Below are 18,995 nucleotides of genomic sequence, written 5' to 3' on the forward strand. Positions count from 1 at the left end.
AGTCTCAACATGGACAAGACAAAGGAGATGATCATGGACTTCAGGAATGACCGCCATCCACTACACATTAATAACTCAGTAGAGGAGAGAGAAAAGAGCACCACATTCCTCAGAATCCACTTCAGAAGTGACCTCATCACCTCCTCACTTGTCAGGAAGGCGCAACAGCAACTGCACTTCCTAAGCGGGCAAGGCGACCGGCCACCATTTTGTCAACCTTCTACAGGGCCCTATCAAGAGCATCCTGGCTAGTTACATCGCATAGAGCATTGGATCAGAGATCAATCCACAGGACCATAAAACGATCATTGGGCTCTCATTCCCCACCCTCTTGACGTGATTTACTGGGACTATTGTTTGAAGAGGGCGCAAAAAATGGTAGAGGATCCAACCACCCTGTACACAGGATCTTTCAATTACTCCTGTCAGGAAAAAGATTCAGGCCCAGAACCACCAGGCTGAGAAACACCTTCTTCCCACAGACAGGGAGACTACTGAACGACCGAATGAACAAAAATACAAACCATCCGAGACTCTGCTATTTATTGGACAATATATATTTATTTTTATACTTGTATATACGTTCTGTATATGTATAGTTCTTAGGTATGTTACGTGTTTTCATGTTTTTGCACAAGGACCTGAGAACACTGTTTCGCCAGGTTGTACTTGTGCAATCGGATGAGAATAAACTTGGAACTTGAAACTTGGAACTTGAAGTGACAACTATAACATGAAACTATAACATGCCGACCAGAGAAGGAGCAGTGTTAGATCTACTGTTGGCAAATGGGATGGGTCAAGTGACGGAGGTTAGTGTTGGCGAGCACTTCGGGTCCAGTGATCATAATGCCATCAGCTTCAATGTCATTATGGAAAGAGAGAAGTCAGGGCCAAGGGATGAGGTTTTTGATTGGGGAAAAGCTAGATTTGAGGAGATGCGAAAGGACTTGCAGGATGTGCATTGGGACAATTTGTTTTATGGGCAGGATGTAGTAGAGAGATGGAAGTCTTTTAAAGATCAGATTTTGAGAGTGCAAAAGCTTTATGTTCCTGTTAGGTTAAAAGGAGGGGCAAAAGGTTGGAGAGAGCCGTGGTTTTCAAGGAATATTGGAAACTTGGTTCGAAGAAAAAGGGAGGCGTACATTAGATATAAGAAGCATGGAGTTAAGGAGATGTTTGAAAGATACATTGAATGTAAGAGGAATCTTAAGAGAGGAATTAGGAAAGCTAAAAGAAGGTACGAGAAAACTATGGCAAGCAGGGTGAAAACTAATCCAAAAGAGTTCTACGAATATGTTAATGGTAAGAGGAAAGCTAGAGACAAAATTGGTCCCTTAGAAAATCAGAGCGGAAAACTGTGTGCGGAGCCTAGAGAAATGGGGGAGATATTGAACAGTTTCTTTTCTTCGGTATTCACTAAGGAGAAGGATATTGGGAGATGTGAGTTAAAAAAAGCAAATTGGGTAAATATGGGGAATATAGAGATTACAAAAGGTGTAGTTTTAAGGCTTTTGAAGAATATAAAGGTGGATAAGTCTCCGGGACCGGACGGGATCTTCCCCAGGACATTGAGAGAAGTGAAGGAGGAAATAGAGGCTCTGGCGGTAATTTTCCAAATGTCATTAGATATGGGGATAGTGCCGGAGGATTGGCGCATTGCGCATGTGGTTCCGTTATTTAAAAAGGGTTCAAGGAGGAAGCCTGGCAACTATCGGCCTGTAAGTTTGACGTCTGTGGTAGGTAAATTAATGGAGAAAATTCTTAGAGATAGTACTTATAAACATCTGGATAGACAGGGTCTGATCAGGAGCACTCAACATGGATTTGTGGGAGGAAGGTCATGTTTGACCAATCTGATTGAATTTTTTGAAGAGGTGACTAGGAATGTGGATGAGGGTAGCGCAGTGGATGTTGTCTATATGGACTTCAGTAAGGCCTTCGATAAGGTACCACATGGAAGGTTAGTTAGGAAGGTGCAGTCTTTAGGTATAAATTTTAAGATAGTCAAATGGATTGAACATTGGCTGAAAGGGAGAGGCCAGAGAGTGGTAGTGGATAATTGTCAGGTTGGAGGCCAGTGACCAGTAGTGTGCCTCAAGGATCTGTATTGGGCCCATTGTTGTTCGTTATATACATTAATGATCTAGATGATGGGGTGGTGAATTGGATTAGTAAATATGCAGACGATACTAAGATAGGTGGAATAGTGGATAATGAAGAAGGTTTTCAAGGATTGCAGAGGGATTTGGGCTGCTTAGAAAAGTGGGCTGAAAAATGGCAGATGGAATTTAATGCTGATAAGTGTGAGGTGCTTCATTTTGGTAAGAAGAATCAGAATAGGACATACGTGGTAAATGGGAGAGCATTGAGGAATACAGAAGAGCAGAAAGATTTAGGAGTGACGGTACATCGTTCCCTGAAGGTAGAAACTCACGTGAATAGGGTGGTGAAGAAGGCTTTTAGTATGCTGGCCTTTATCAATCATTGCATGGAATATAGGAGTTGGGAGGTGATGTTGAGATTGTATAAGACGTTGGTGCGGCCTAATTTGGAGTTCTGTGTGCAGTTCTGGTCGCCTAATTATAGGAAGGATATAAACAGAGTGGAGAGAGTGCAGAGAAGGTTTACCAGAATGTTACCTGGGTTTAAGCATCTAGAGTATAGAGAGAGATTGGACAGATTAGGTCTTTATTCTTTGGAGCGTAGAAGGTTGAGAGGGGATTTGATAGAAGTATTTAAGATTATGAAAGGGATAGACAGAGTGGATGTGGATAGACTATTTCCGTTAAGAGGAGGAAAGATTAAAACAAGAGGACATGAGTTAAGAATTAAGGGGCAGAGGTTTAGAGGTAACATGAGAGGGAACTTCTTTACTCAGAGAGTGGTAGCCATGTGGAATGAGCTTCCGGGAGAAATAGTGGCGGCGGAGTCAATTGTATTATTTAAGAAAAGGTTGGACAGGTGTATGGATGAGAAGAAGATGGAAGGTTATGGGCATTGTGGAGGGAGGTGGGACTAGAAAGGGGTGTTTGGTTCGGTGCGGACTAGAAGGGCCTAATGGCCTGTTTCCGTGCTGTAATTGTTATGTTATGTTATGTTATCATTTAAACAAAAAGGGTCCTTCCCTTATAATTGAAATTACTACACAAACCTGACTTTAGAAATTAAGTTAGCAAAAGGAAAATGACACCTTTACAAATTCTTTCAGGCCATTAATCTGCCTTTCAGTCTTCACATGTCTTTACCCCCACACATCAACTTTCAATTGAATTAAATCAATACATGGCACTTGTACAAAGGGTGATTTTAAATTTGTATACATCAAATACAAAATTCCATTCACATCATGGCCAGCTTGTGTGTATTAGCAGCAAATATGGCCTTGGATATTAGTTGCAAGGATATAGGAAATGAAGTACAGGTGTGGCACAGTAAAGACCAGCTAAACTTTGTTGGGCCAGAAATAACAGAAGAGAACAGTGGTGTTTTAATTTTAGCAGGTAGTCCCTTGAAACAGTGGCATACAGAGCATGAAGCATGTTCTGTTCCAAATGGGCACTATAACTTGGGTCTCCTTTCCCAAATGATCTTTTCCAATTACTAGCCAACGCTTCCTTAATCACTTAAAAAAAAACAAGAAAAATCAATTCTCCAAACTTGAATTGGACTTCAAAGGAAATCTTATGAGTAAAACACATTCCAAATGTAAACCACTATGTCATTTACATCTGCGATGTAGAGAAAGTTATTTTAAAGAATAGAAATACGATGTTAAGAAATCATAACCATTTAGTAGGTGAAAGAAATCCTCATGAAACAAACTTGCCAACACAACACTGTGTTCTCAAAGTCAATGTGTGGTGCAACTCAAAAATAGCAAGAAACATGAAGTGCAAAACCTCCGCAAGGTGCTGTGTCACAAACCTACTGCCCCAGACATTTTGTTCATCGTACAAGAACAATGCTGTTGAAGAAGAACCTCCTGAGTCGTCCAAGAGAATAATGAATTAATTGGAGATTTAGGCAGCTTCCAAAGGGCCAGATCAACTCCGTGGCAAATCTCAAGACAAACCCACTGAGCATTTTAAAAAAAATACAGAAATATTCATCCACAGCCACCACCTGATCTGCAGAGCTGAAATACTTGTTCGTGTTCGTGTACAATCAGGTAACAATGAACTTGACTTGATTTCAAGCATTCGTTTTATTTTGCTTTTGTGGAGTTTTTTAATTAATTTTTGGCTACCCTAAAGACTGCCAGATTTGTTGATGAGTACTACCTTAGTTCAAGATCAGTTCTCTGCATCCATCTAATAGTCCCTTATAAAATCCTATTGCACCCGCCTCCACCACTGTGGTCAGCAGCACATTCCATGTCTCCACAGCTCTCTGTGTGAAAACTTCCCTCTGGCTAACCACATGATCAATGCCTTCATTTTGTACACCTCTATCAGGTCACCCCTCTTCCTCTGTTGCTCCAAGGAGAAAAGTCCCTCACTGCTCCCCTGAGGAATTTTTTTCTGAGGAAAGAGCTTTCTACTTGTCAACAGAAAACTTGGGCAGTATTTTTGCTCGAGTATCTTTCACTACTCTGCTCCATCCAGTTCACCTCGTGCTGGATTGCTTCTCTCTTGGCTCTACAAACACGCCAGGCAGCTTACCTGTGTTTGTATTATGATATAGAGAGGGTGCAGAGGAGATTGAGAAGGATGCTTCCCGGATTGGAAACTATTATGCCCTTATGAGGATAGGTCTTTTCTCCTTGGAGCGACGGAGAATGAGAGAGGTGTACAAGATGATGAGAGGCAGTGATCATGTGGATGGCCAGAGGTTTCTTCCCCTCCCAAGGCTGAAATGAATAACTCAAGGGGGCATAATTTTAAGGTGCTTGGGAGTAAGCATGGGGGGGGGGGGGATGTAAGAGGAAACTTTTTCCACACAAAGAGTGGTGGTTATATGTAATACACTGCCGGCAATGGCGGTGGAGGCAGGCACAATAGGATTTTTTTTAAAGAAGATTAATAGACAGGTACATGGAGCTGACAAAACAGAGAATTATACAGCAGGGAAATTCTAGGCAGTTGTTAGAGTGGGTTATTAGGTCACCACAACACTGTGAGTCGAAGGGCCTGCACTGAACTATAGATTTCTATGTTCTATTTTGAGGGTCCCAACTTACTGTCCCCTACATCCTTCAAGTCACACACAATATTTTTTTTAACAGAGAGCAGGGGTTTTAGCAGTAGGGCTTGAAACGCGACAAAATTTCTGTTTCCACTTTCGTTCTGCTAGTACTCCTGTTGCAGTAGTACTGCAATTAAAGCTACAATTTGCTCCAATGTCAACACAGTTTTCTAGCCATCTCTAATCAATTTAACGCCCCTGAATCACCCTGTACTCATTTCAGTGAACTACCTTGATCACCCAGCAGATGTTGTGGAGGGCACATTCGTCTTTGTTAGGCTCGACTCTTCTGCACCAGCTGGGTTGTTTGCTCAGAACTTTCGATTTCATTAGGATACACTTCAACCCAAAAGTGCGAAGTGCTGCATTGGTAAATCGAAACAGGGCAGAACCTCAGTTAGTTGCAGTGCCGTGACGAATCTTCAGGAGCAGGAGGGATCTGGGGGTGCAGGTACATAGCTCTTTAAATGTGGCAGTGCAGGTAGACAGAGCACGTTTGGGACACTTGCCTCCATCAATCATGGCATTAAATACAAGCATTGGGATGTTGGTGAGGCCACACCTGGAACATTGGATGCAGTTTTGGTCACCCAGCTACAGGACTGATATCAAGTTGGAAAGGGTAAAGTAGACATTTACAATATTGTTGCCAGGATCAGTGAAGTTGAGTTATCACAAGAGACTGGAAAAATTAGGCCCATTTTCCTTTTTAGAGGAAATCATAAAATTGTGAGGGTCATCGATAAGGGGAATAGTGTCAGTGTATTTCCCAAAATAAGACAATCTCTTTGTAACTACAAAGCGAGGGAGATAGAATTTAGAAGGGACATTTCTTCACTCAGAGGATAGTGGGCACATGGAATTCACTGACAAAGTGGTACTAGTGCCCAAGAGTGTGGTAACTTGCCTAAATGACTATCGACCAGTGGCACTCACATCAACAGTGATGTAGTGTTTCAAAAGGCTGGTGTTGAAGCAAATCAGCTCCTGTCTGAGCAGCAACATAGATCTATTCCAATTCACCTATCATGGCAAGAGGTCTACAGTAGATGCCATCTCACTGGCTCTACATAAAGCCCTGGAACACTTGGACAGCAAGATCCAGCCAACAGAATGCTCTTTATCGACGACAGTTTGGCATTTAACACCGTCATCCCCTTAAAATTGATCAGCAAACTCCAAGACTTGCGTCTCAACACCCCACTGTGTAACTGAATCCTTAATTTCACCTACAGTCCACAATCAGGGAAGATTTGCAAGAACATCTCCTCCACAATCTCCATCAGTTCCGGAGTACTACAGGGCTCTGTTCTTAGCCCCCTGCTCTACTCGCTTTTCACCCATGACTGTAGGTTGGAAAGACAGTAAGACCATCAAATTTGCCGACACTACCACGGTAGTGGGTTGTATAAAGAAAGACGATAGGTCAACAACAACCTCTCACTCAATGCCACCAAAACTGATTGTTGATTTGAGAAAGGGGAAAAACCTGATGTATACAATCCAGTAGCCAATGGGGGAAATCAGAGGTGAAGAGGATATGCAAATTGAAGATGTTGGGAGTCAATATCTCAGATGTTTCTTGGAGCCAACACACTAATGGCATCGTGAAGAAAGCACGTCAGCACCTCTACTTCCTTAGGAGTTTGTGGAGGTTTGGTAATACATCATAAACCCTGGCAAATTTCTACAGATGCGTGGTGGATAATGTGCTGACCAGATGCATCGTGGTCTGGTATGGGGACCCCAATACCCCTGCAAAAGGTAGTGGACACAGCCCAGGACATCACAGGCAAACCCCTTTGCACATCAAAATCATTCTATGGGGAACGCTGCTGTCGGAGAGCACCACACCACCCAGCACATGCTCTGTTCTCACCGCTGCCAGCAGGAAAGGGGTGTAGGTGCCACAAGACTCGCAGGTTCAGGAACAGCTGCTCCCCCTCCACCATCAGACTCCTCAATGACCAACTCAATCAGAGACTGATTTAAGGCCTTACTTTTGCACTTTTTTTTCTCCCCTCTGTATTGCACAGTTGTTTTACATTTGTTTAGTTGTTTACATGTGTATATTGTGTACAGCTTTTTTGCACTACCATTAAGGGGTAATTCTACCTGGCTCCAAGAAAAAGACCCTCAGGGTTGTATGTAACATAACATAACAATTACAGCACGGAAACAGGCCATTAGGCCCTTCTAGTCCGCACCGAACCAAACACCCCTTTCTAGTCCCACCTCCCTGCACAATGCCCATAACCCTCCATCTTCTTCTCATCCATATACCTGTCCAACCTTTTCTTAAATAATACAATTGACTCCGCCGCCACTATTTCTCCCGGAAGATCATTCCACACGGCTACCACTCTCTGAGTCAAGAAGTTCCCCCTCATGTTACCTCTAAACCTCTGCCCCTTAATTCTTAACTCATGTCCTCTTGTTTTAATCTTTCCTCCTCTTAACGGAAATAGTCTATCCACATCCACTCTGTCTATCCCTTTCATAATCTTAAATACTTCTATCAAATCCCCTCTCAACCTTCTACGCTCCAAAGAATAAAGACCTAATCTGTCCAATCTCTCCCTATACTCTAGATGCTTAAACCCAGGTAACATTCTGGTAAACCTTCTCTGCACTCTCTCCACTCTGTTTATATCCTTCCTATAATTAGGCGACCAGAACTGCACACAGAACTCCAAATTAGGCCGCACCAACGTCTTATACAATCTCAACATCACCTCCCAACTCCTATATTCCATGCAATTTCCATGTACTCTGACAATAAATTTGAAATAGGAATCTGAAATCTAATCGTAGCTTCTCTTTCTCAGATTGCAGGCACTGATAAGTAGGATGGCTGGAAAAGAGCCGATAGAAATAGAGGCAGTGTAGGTTGGTGATTGGGGCAAAGGTTCACTCTGTCTAGATAGCTGGTGGGCTGATGTGACCAATTTTCCTTTCCTCTGCCACTTTGCCCACTCTTGCCTCAATATTTACTCATTTCATTCTGTACCATGAACCAATTTCCCCCTGAAGCATCTGCTTTGAACCTCATTCCAGTTTCGTCATTTTTCTGGTCTCTGCTTGAATGCAGTTCATCGTTGAACGACAATTTAGACCAGAAGACATAGAAACAGAAATAGGCTATTCAGCCCATTGTGACTGCCCCACCATTTCCCATTCAGCCTCACTACCTGGTCATCCTCCCATATAACCTTTGATGCCCTAGCTAATCAAGAGCATGTCAATCTCTGATTAAAGATCATGAAACTGAACTGCCAAATTACCTTCTCTATTTTGCTGTTAGTTTTAACATTCAGCAATAAGCTATGCCACCCAAACTTGGAACATTGATTTTAGTCGACAATATTTAGACTTGTCAATTGTCAGCAAGAGTGAAACCCAAAAGTCTGCAGTCTTTGCAATAACAACACCGAAATGCTGGAGGAACTCAGCAGGTCTTGCAACGTCTATACCTTGAATAAGGGCTCAGGCTCGAAATGTCAGTGGTATATCTTTATCTCCTATGGACATTGTGTTCCTCCAACATTTCTGTGTTTTTATAAATGTCATTGAGAATCTTTCTAGAAATGATTGTAGTCTAAGAGTACAAGGGAAGAAAAAAATCTTGTGGTTTATGCAAATGTAACTACAAACCCAAATGATGTAGAGGATACTTCATATAGAACATAAACTCAAATGTTAAATAAAACGATACTTCACATAGAATCAAAGAATCAGAATATCTACACTATGTGGCAGCTAATTAATCCAATCCACAGACATTCTTCCTCCTGGTTGCAGCAGAAATGAAGCAAAGAATTATATAGCACTGTAGAGATTTATTCTAGTTCAAACTTTTTTGGGCTGCCACCCCCTTGGCCTCCAGGCTGAGCGGCCCACCGTACAATGGCCTGGGGGGAGGGGGTTTTGGGAGGTAGTGGGGGAGGGGTTTTGTGTCAGCACTGAGCAGGGGTAGTGAGGCCAGCACAACATGGTGGCCACTGAGACCAGCTCTTGCTTTGTTACCATTTATTTTGCTCACTACTGCACCCCGAGACTGGCCAGCAATTTACTGCACTGGCTTCTTCATTAAACTTTGCAGCAGACAAAGATAACAAGTTGGATGGTTCGGAACCCCCCCCCCCCCACCTTTCCCTTACTGCCTCCTTGGATCTTTCCGCTGCCCACGGCGGGGGGCGCGGCAGTACACACTTTTGGAATCACTATTCTCGATTGTCCGGTGGGTAACATAAAAAGCAACCCCGGGTGGTACAGTTTGCGTAAGCCTGATACACTGCTTGTTCCAGCTCGCTGCTGTAAGGAGTGTGCACGTTCTCCCCTCATTCCTCCAAGTGCTCCAGTTTCCTCCTAGGTTCCAATGACATATGAGGTTAGTAGATTGATTGGTCACATGGGTGTATTTGGACAGCATGGGCTCATGAGCCAGAAGGGCCTGTTAATCTTTTCTTTAAAATAAAAATAAATCAAAACTAAAAGGCCAAAGGCTCTTGGTCATGTTTTTTTTAAATTTAAACCTACACCACGAGCCTGTGTCACCCAAATACCCCAATTAACCTACAACTCACGTGTGCTTTTGGAGGGTGGGAGGAAACCAGGGTACCCAGGGGAAACTTATGCAGACGCTAGGAGAATGTACAAGCTCCTTACAAATAGCTGCAGATTTGAACCCGAGTTGCTGGCCCTGTATTAGCATTGCGCTGACTGCTTGGAATTGTATCGCCTAATCTACTGACTTCTGTCAATATTTTTATGATTATAGAAGATTACATCACGGGTCCTTCAGCCCCCGATGTTGCACCGACCTATATATTCCTACCAAAGAAAGTACTAAACCCTTTGCACCTCGTCCTTTCATCCATATGCCTGCCTGAAAGTCCCTTAAATGCCCCCAATGTTTCAGCCTTCACCATCATCCCTGGCAAGGCATTTCAGGCACCCACAACTCTGAGTAAAAAAAAACCCTGATTTCTCCCCTAAACTTTCCTCTCTTCACTTTGTAGAGATGTCCCATGGTGTTTACTATTCTTACCCTGGGAAAAAGGTGCCACATGTCCACTTTATCTATGCCTTACAGGATCTTGAAGACCTCCAAGACTCCTCTTGTCCTTTTTGCTCCAAAGAGAAAAGTCCCAGCAGTGCTAAACTTGCCTCATAAGACTTATTTTCCAATCCAGGCAACATCTTGGTAAATTTCCTCTGCCCCCTCCCCATAGCTTCCACATAAGGTGACTAGAACTGAACACAATGCTCAAAGTGTGGTCTTACCAGAGATTTATAGGTTGCAACTTGACTTTTCAACTCTTGAGCTCAATCTCCCATTAATGAAGGCCAACATCCCATAGGCCTTTTTAACTATGCTATCAACCTATATGGCAACCTTCAGAGAGACATGGATTTTGACCCCAAAATCTGTTATCTGTTATCTGATCATTACCACTGCACTGAGCCTTCTGGTTTGACCTTCCAAAATGAATCACCTCACCCTTATCTGGATTGAACTCCATCTACCACTTTGCCACCCAACTGTGCATCCTATCTAAATCCTACAACAACTTTCAGCTCCATCCACAACTCCTCCAACCTTCGTATCATCCGCAAACTTTCTGACACATCCTTCTGCTTCTTCATTTTGGTCAGGTGTAGCTAAACCGTGGCTTGTTAGCCACATGCAGCTCTTTAACATATAATGTGCAGCTCATGGAAATATGTTGGTCGAGTTCTCTCAATGGTAGTTTTAGTGGGCGTGGCTTGTGATCGCGTGACTCTTGGCATGTGTACCTGTGCCGCGGGCAGTGAAATTAACAGAGCATGTGATCCAGGCCGCCCGTCCATCAGAGATCTCGACGTCACAAACTCGGACTTGCCACCCGACCCTGGCTGGCTGCCCGCCCGCACATCTGAACTCCCAATGTCCTGGACGTACCAATATAAATAAAATATTTGGTATGTATAGGTGTACTTTTTGATTATTGAAGTGAATACAAATTAGCAGTTTAAAATCTACATACATGAATACATATATTTATATATGAATAGTTATATAATTTTTTGTAACAAAATATCAATGCAAGGGTGAAAACATGTATGTAATACAATGTCTTGTGGCTCTCACGCATCTGAGGTTTATTATATGTGAATCTTAAGCAAGTTTGACTGCCCCTGATCGAGGTCATTTACAAAAATCGTGAATTATGAAGAGATGTACCTGTTATACCAGTGACCTTGTGTCAAATTACATCACCTTGGCTGTGGGAAAACAACATACATTGTGGAAATGTCAAGCCCAGGAGCAATATGCACGTGAAATGTTGGTATTATAGCACAGCAACAAGAACGATACAGCAGCGCTGTATAAAGCAAGGAAGGGATCCTCCAAATCCTTCAAAAATGAAGAGAATCAGTTTCACTGAAGCCTTTTGAACAAAACACCTTGAACGAGAAGGGGCAAAGCTGGACCCAGACTGCTACAAGTTTGTCTTTTTCAAACAGCAGTTAAGAATATGACCCTCTTCACTGGTCACATCCTTTGATATACAATAGCCTGCTTGTGTGCTTGTCATGACGGAAAAAAGAGCAACCAGTCACATAATATCAAATTTCAACGGCTTTGTACCTTGGAAGTCTTCTGAGTTAGGTAGCTTGACTCCGCACATGAAATAATCCTTCTGGTCATTCTGCTCAAAACAAACAAAATGGTTCAACGTTTCCAGCCAAGTTATGCATAGCATCAGAAACAAACATTTAAGAACTGAGCTTGAAACTGCAGTCACTGGTCTTAAAGATACCTCACCCAGTTATATTTCTTATTCAGAATCAGTCATACAGTGTGGATACAAGCCCTTCAGCCCAACTTGTGCATGCCAACCAAAATTTCCTCACCAACACTCATCCCACCCTTGACCCATGTCTTCTAGTTTGAATTTCACCTAACCTCAGTGGGAAAAGCCTTCTTTCATTTACTCTATTCATACCTATCTTAATTTTGTCCAAATGTTTATTAAATGTTGCAATAGTACCTGGCTCCACCACTCCCCTCTTGCAGCCTGTCCATTATACCACCACCCTCTGTGTACATTTTAAAAAAAAATTACCCTTCAGGATCCCGTTAAATCTCTCTGCCATCAACTTAAAACTATGTCCTCTGGTTACCAATTCCCCTACTCTGGGGAGAAGACACTCTGCTATTATGGTAAATTAAATGCTTAAATCCTCAAAACTTTTATTTGCAATATTAAATCTCCAATTTGTCAACTGTACAGAGAGGTGTTGAGAGTTGTGGTTCTCTTCACTTAATTGATCCATAAAGATAAACTGGAATAATATTTTAATGGTGAGCGATTAGGAAGAGCTGAGATCTGGGTGTTTGCAAATGAGAACATCTCTAGAAGGGAGGAGAGAGAGAGAGAGAGAGGAGAGAGAGAGCGAGAGAGAGAGAGAGAGAGAGAGAGAGAGAGAGAGAGAGAGAGAGAGACTGGGTGGTGCTGTGAAATGGAAGGAGGCCCAGAGCAGAGTCATTGTCTGGAAGTTTAGAATGATGGGCATCTTAAAAGGGATGAAGATTCCAAAGGCAGCCAGAAGGATCCGGACCAAGCCAGTTGTTCCTCTCTCTGCAAGCAACACAAGAAGACCATTTCAAATGTTGTGCTCTCTCTCTCTCTAAAAGATCTTTTGGCTTCAGTTTACCAAACAAGCTGAATTTTGTTTATGATCTTTGCTTCGGTTGAGATCGAAGTTTTGTGAGTCTTGTGTTTTGTGTTTGTTTTGTGTCTAAGTTTTTTTCTGTGGGCTGGTTGGAGATGTAACTTAGACTTTAATTACATATGTCATATTTAGGGTGGGGGATTTATTAATTTTACACTGTTATAGAGATTTGCATAGTAACCAGTGGGCATTGTTATAAAAGGAGGGATTTTTGAATTAAAGTTTGAAGGTGAATTTTTTGTTAATAAAGTAATTGTTCATCTTTACCCCTGTGAGATAAGCCTTCTTTGTGGTTGCTGGTTTGATCTTGTAACAGAGGATAGAGGTTAATTTCTTAACATACCACCTCACATAGATGTCCTCGATGGAGTTAAGTCTGGCTTCAAGTTAACAATCTTCTGGAGCTTATTCTTGTCCTGAGATACCAGGCAGTGATGCAACCAGCCAATTGGTGATAAGAGTTTTTGGTACAAAATGGAGTTAGACAAGCCAAAGTTCAGTGACAAAAGACACTAATGAGTTACCAACCAGTGTGTGGCAATAAAGGAAGGGGCATTAATTGCAAAGTGTTGTTTGAGAAAAATGAGATTTTGCCAGGACTTCTGGAAGTAAAACAAAATAATGGAGAATGATTTGCCTGTAGCCCTGCCGCACTACTGTTACAATCTGGTTATTCCCTCTGCAGTGACCTCCCTTTCTATAACCTTGATACTATCCTTGACCGTAATGCTCCTCTCCCTCCCCCCACCACCCACCCCCCACTTACTTCCCATCCTATACCTTTTAAAACACCGGTACCTATATCAACCAATCCTGCCCTTCCTCCAGCCACGTGTCTATAACAGCCACAACATCTTAGTTCCACATACTTGTCCATGTTCATCCCTTTTATTACTTATACTCCTAGCAGTGAAGTAGACACATTTCAACCCTTCTAACTGGCTACATTTATGTTTTGTCCCCCTACCTGACCTTCCTCGCAAACTCAGGGCGCATAGCATCATGTTCCATTGCTTAAGGAAGCGGTGGAGACTGCTTCATTAACATACTGAAGACCGTTAGATTTTTTTGCAAAGAAGAGGAATCAAGAGCTACGGGGAATGGGCAGCTAGATGGAGTCAAGTCCACAGCCAGGTCAGCCATGGTCTTGTTGAACGGCAGAGCAGGTTTGACAGGCCAAACGACGGACTCTTGTTTCTTACATTCTTGCATCATGACATCCTCTGAGAGGAACAATATTGCAAATGAGATGTAACCAATAAATTAGACCATATCCCCATAAGACATAGGAGCAGAAACCGGGCATTCAGCCCATCGAGTGTGGCCGCCATTCAATCAGGAGCTGATCCATAGTCTCACTGCCTGACCTTCTCCCATGAACTTTGATGCCCTAGCTAATCAAGAACCTATCAGTCTCTGCTTTAAATACATCCACAACTGCCTGTGGCAACAAATTCCACAGATTCACCACCCTCTGGCTGAAGAAATTCCTTGGCAGAATACATTGCCTTTATATTCTGTCCCCATTTACAAAGAACTAAACTTCTCAGCATGCATAATCACATTCAAATTCTGAGTACCATAAGCTAAGCCCCTAAGCCTCAGTTGCCTCTTCAAAATAGTTCCATATAATTTCATGCCTCTTTTGGTTCCTCCCAAAATGCATCACTTTACACTGACAATAAATTTCAACTTCTCTGCAACTGCCTATTTCACGAGAGGGCACTCACTGTAAAAAATTATTCTTTGACTAACATCAAAGAATGGTCATCTGATCAGAATAACACGGCTGTTTTAAGGGTGTTTACTATGTTCAAGCCAGTTAGAAACCTCTCGGACTGTAAAGTCAGATATCCAGATGCCCAATAAAGGAGGGACGTATGACCCGCTCCCAGTTCTTACATCACACCTGATAATCATGGCATCCTGCAAGGTTTGGAAGGACATTACTAAGCTGGAAAGGATGCCCAAAAAAAAGTTTCACAGGGATGTTACTGGGATTGCAGGGCTTGAGTTTTGGTGAGAGGGTGGAACTTCTCTCTGCAACATTAGAGGCCGAGGTCAGCCCTAACAAAGTTTTATAAAATCACTAGGGGCACAGGTAAAACGAATCATCAGTCTTTCCCCCCCAGTGTAGGAGAATCTAAAATGAGGCAACTCCATAAGTGTAGCAGCTAGCATCAGACTATTGCAGCACCAGCGATCTGGGTTAGAATCCAGAGCTGACTGTACATTCTCCCCGTGTCTGTTGTTTTCCCTGGGCGCTGAGGCTTTGTCCCACCCTCCAAAAACGCTCGGGGATTGTGAACTAATTGGGTAGTAAGGGTTTCAATGACTGGCAGCCAACAACAGACTGTTGTAAATATATTTTTAAAATAGAGCGCGTAGGTTTAAGGTGAGAGGGAGAAGATTTAAAAAGAGATCAGAGTGGCAGCTTTTTCCACAGAGGGTATTGGGTACTTTGGATGAGGTGCCAGAGATAGTGGTGGGGACAATAACAGCACTTAAAATACATTGAAAAAGGAACATGGCTAAGGAAGGTTAAAGGATTCAGGAGCAAACCCAGCAACTTGGACATGGTGGGCCAAAGGGCCTGCTTCCACGCTATCTAAATGACCATTGGAAGCATGGGAAGTTTCCTTGGAGGTTGCTGCTCACATAGCATAATAAAACAAAATCATCTGATTCAGATGTTTCATTGTTGAGCTATTGTATTTAGCTGAATCCCACTTCCAACCTCAACTTTTCCCTCCTCTCCAAAGGTGTGCAAATGTGCTTCTGGTAACAAAAAGATGACTTTAATCTCTCTGGGACACCTATAAAATTTGTTTTGTTTTAAAATGTCAATGTAAATCATTGGGGTGGGGATGCTATGAACTTTGAAGTACAAAACTTTCAAGACACTAGATTTAGACCATAAAATTCAAGAGCAAAAGCAGGCCATTCCCTACCATGAGTAGCTGATCCATTCTCCCACTCCCCTGCCTTCTCCCCATAGCCTTTGATACCCTGACTATTCAGATTCTTTTCAATTTCTACCTTAAATACATTCAACGACCTGGCCTCCACAGCCACCCATGGGTAGCAAATTCCAGCGGTTCACCAATCTCTGGCTAAAGAAATTCTTCTGCATTTCTGTTTTAAATGGGCGCTCTTCAGTCCTCAAGTTGTACCCTCTTATGCCAGACTCCCCTGACACTCAAATGTTCCTCATATGCTCATCCTTTCACTCTGGGAATAATTCTTATAAATCTTCTCTGAGACCTCTCCAATTTGCCACCTAACAACGGAAAGAGAGCCCTTCGCCTTCAGGGAGATTCAAGCAAGAGGACATGGATTGAGATTGAAGTAGGAGAAGTTTAGGGGAAACATGAGGGGGAACTTCTTCACTCAGAAGGTGGTGGAAGTGTGGAATGAGCTTCTAGCCAAAGTGGTAGATGAAGGTTCAATTTTAATATTAAAGGAAAAGTTGGGTAGGTATATGGACGAGAGAGATGTGGAGGGTTATGGGCCGGGAGCGGGACAATGGGACTAGGTGGGACAATGGGACTAGGTGGGAAAAAGTGTGCAGCATGGACTAGAAGGGCCAAACTGGCCTGTTTCTGTGCTGTAATATATGGTTATAGTTGACAATGGCTTTTGAGAAGCATCCCTGACTTCTTGGTGGGAATGGTACATGAAATTTTTCAATAGAGAAAAATCTCCCCCCCCACCCCCCACACAACCCCTGCTGCCCCAATTTGGAATAGACTCACAACTACAATAAAAAAATATCAAAAACAAATGTTCAATAACCTTACCACTTCGACAGGGTAAATGTAAGATAGCTCCGATAGCAGCTGCCGACACCGAATATTCAGCTGAGCATTAGTCTTCAGGAAGAGCTCCCTGTTAAATAAAGCAGTGTAAATAAACCAATTACATGCATAGGACTTGAACACAAATGAACCAAGAGAATTTTGTATCACTTTAAAATGGTAAATTGGTATGAGCAAATTATTGATGGCTACAGTACAACTCACTTAGTGGTTAGCGCAACGCTGTTACAGCGCCAGTAATCAGGTTCGAAATCTGCGCTGTCTGTAAGGAGTTTGTACTTCTTCCCTGTTTTTTTGTGTGTTTTATTCCCCCAGGGACTCTGGTTTCCTTCCACTGTTCAAAAACATTACAGGGTGATAAGTAAATTGGATGTGATCGGACGGCAAGAGATATCTCTCTTGTGTATGTTGAGAGAAACTCAGCAGGTCACGCAGCAAAGGTATATAACCAAAGTTTCAGGCCTGAGCCCTTCATCAAGGTACGAGCAAAAAGAGGGCTGGTGCCTGAATAAAAATGTAGGGGGAGAGAGGGGAGAAGAAAAAGGGGCAGGGAGAGGAGGGGAGAAGAAAAAGGGGCAGGGAGAGGAGGGGAGAAGAAAAAGGGGCAGGGAGAAGAGGGGAGAAGAAAAAGGGGCAGGGAGAGGAGGGGAGAAGAAAAAGGGGTAGGGTGAGGAGGAGAGAAGAAAAAGGGGCAGGGAGAGGAGGGGAGGGGGAGGAGTGCAGGACACCAGGAAAGAGGTCATAGGGTAGAAGGACTGAAGAAAATAGTTGAGAAGTGATGGGGAAGGAGATAGCTTTCTGAATGGAGAAGGAAGGGGGTGGGGTGAATGGAGGAAATGAGGGATGGGGGAGGGAGAAATAGGAGAGGGTCTAATGGAATACCGAGGTCATTCTCACCCATATCAAACTATCCTTCCCAATATCTCACCTCAAGTTTTTTTTTCTCTTCTGCCATCCCACCCACCTATATCCACCTCTGACGTTCTCCACTTTCCATTTCTTTAACTAGCCTGATCTTCCCTCCAGCTCCCCACCCCCTTCCATCTCCATTCAGAGCTTTCCTCTTCCCCTCATATCCACTAGACCTCCTGCCTACTGGCCTGTGCTCCCTTGCTGTCCCCCATCCCCCTCCTTCCCTTCCCTTCCCCTACCTGCTTGTCCAGGCAACCCCCCCCCCCCCTTGTTTTTGCTCACAACTTGATGAAAGGCTCAGGCCTGAAATGTTGGTTATATCCCTCTACTTCCTATAGATGCTTCATGACCTGTGAGCTTCTCCAGCACTTTTCTGTATTGCACTACAATCACAGCATCTGCAGAGTTTCTAGTTTTTATTCAACTGATCCCAATGTTTTCTTGAATAGAAATACAGGAGAAATTTTTCTGTTGAAAAATAATTGGGCATCTCTCGGCCAAGTACAACAGAGTTTGATGATTTTTAAATGTAGACATACAGCATGGAAACAGCCCCTAGTGGCCCACAAGCCCGTGCAGTCTAAATATCCCAATCATCTTACAACCCCTCTACGTTTGGAAGGGTGGGGGGGGGGGGGTATCCACAGGAAACCCATGGAGACATAGGGGGAATGTATGTATAAATTCCTTGCAGACAGCGCTGGTTTCAAGCCTGGGTTGCCAGCACTGTAATAGCCTGTATGGTAACCATGCTGCCAAAAGATGATGCACTCTTGCTAAATGATCATTAAAGCATATCCCTGATTAAGGTTGGGAGGAAATGGATCCACAGGAGAGGCTGCAAGAAAACTATTGAGAAAAAGCAGCACCATCGTCATTCCAGAGCACAATAACCAGCCATGCAAGGCTGCAAGTACAATGACTTTAAACAGATGTTGAAGCATCTGCTGCCTTTTTGTATTGCCAGCAGTATTATTCACTGGCAAGAGGCAAAGTCCTTCCAAATTATTGTGGTGTAGCTGCCACCTGGGTGCTGACGAGTCCTCAGCTCAGTTACAGGCAAAATTATTGCTCTCTGCAAATCTCACAGCTGTGGGACCACAGCTTTTCCGGGATCAATTCCAGATCAATTTTATTGAAATGTTTATACACATGGTGCTTTATCTCTCTGCACACCAACAGAGAGAAGTTTATAATCAATGCTATAAAAAAAACCAGCTGAATTATGGAGCAATCATACATTCTAATCTCCAAAGACACTGCCAAAATATTCGGCACTTATGACCAGGTGTCAATATTCCAACAGCTGAGACCACAAGATATCGGATCAGAAGTAGGCCATTTGTTCCATCGAGT

At 43.0% G+C, this 18,995-nt stretch overlaps 1 protein-coding gene across 1 annotated transcript in view; it reads right to left on the reverse strand.

Annotated features, from left to right (window-relative positions):
• uvrag (UV radiation resistance associated gene) overlaps positions 1–18,995 on the reverse strand; it is a 371,671-nt gene that overhangs the window by 185,509 nt on the left and 167,167 nt on the right. The window contains exons 11-13 of the mRNA XM_069892509.1: positions 16,710–16,797; positions 11,822–11,882; positions 10,987–11,121 (exon numbers count right to left, since the gene is read on the reverse strand). Coding sequence (XP_069748610.1) covers positions 10,987–11,121; positions 11,822–11,882; positions 16,710–16,797 — 284 coding nt within the window. The remainder of the gene's footprint in view (positions 1–10,986; positions 11,122–11,821; positions 11,883–16,709; positions 16,798–18,995) is intronic.

The sequence above is a fragment of the Narcine bancroftii genome, chromosome 7, assembly GCF_036971445.1.
Source record: "Narcine bancroftii isolate sNarBan1 chromosome 7, sNarBan1.hap1, whole genome shotgun sequence".
Taxonomy (NCBI): domain Eukaryota; kingdom Metazoa; phylum Chordata; class Chondrichthyes; order Torpediniformes; family Narcinidae; genus Narcine; species Narcine bancroftii.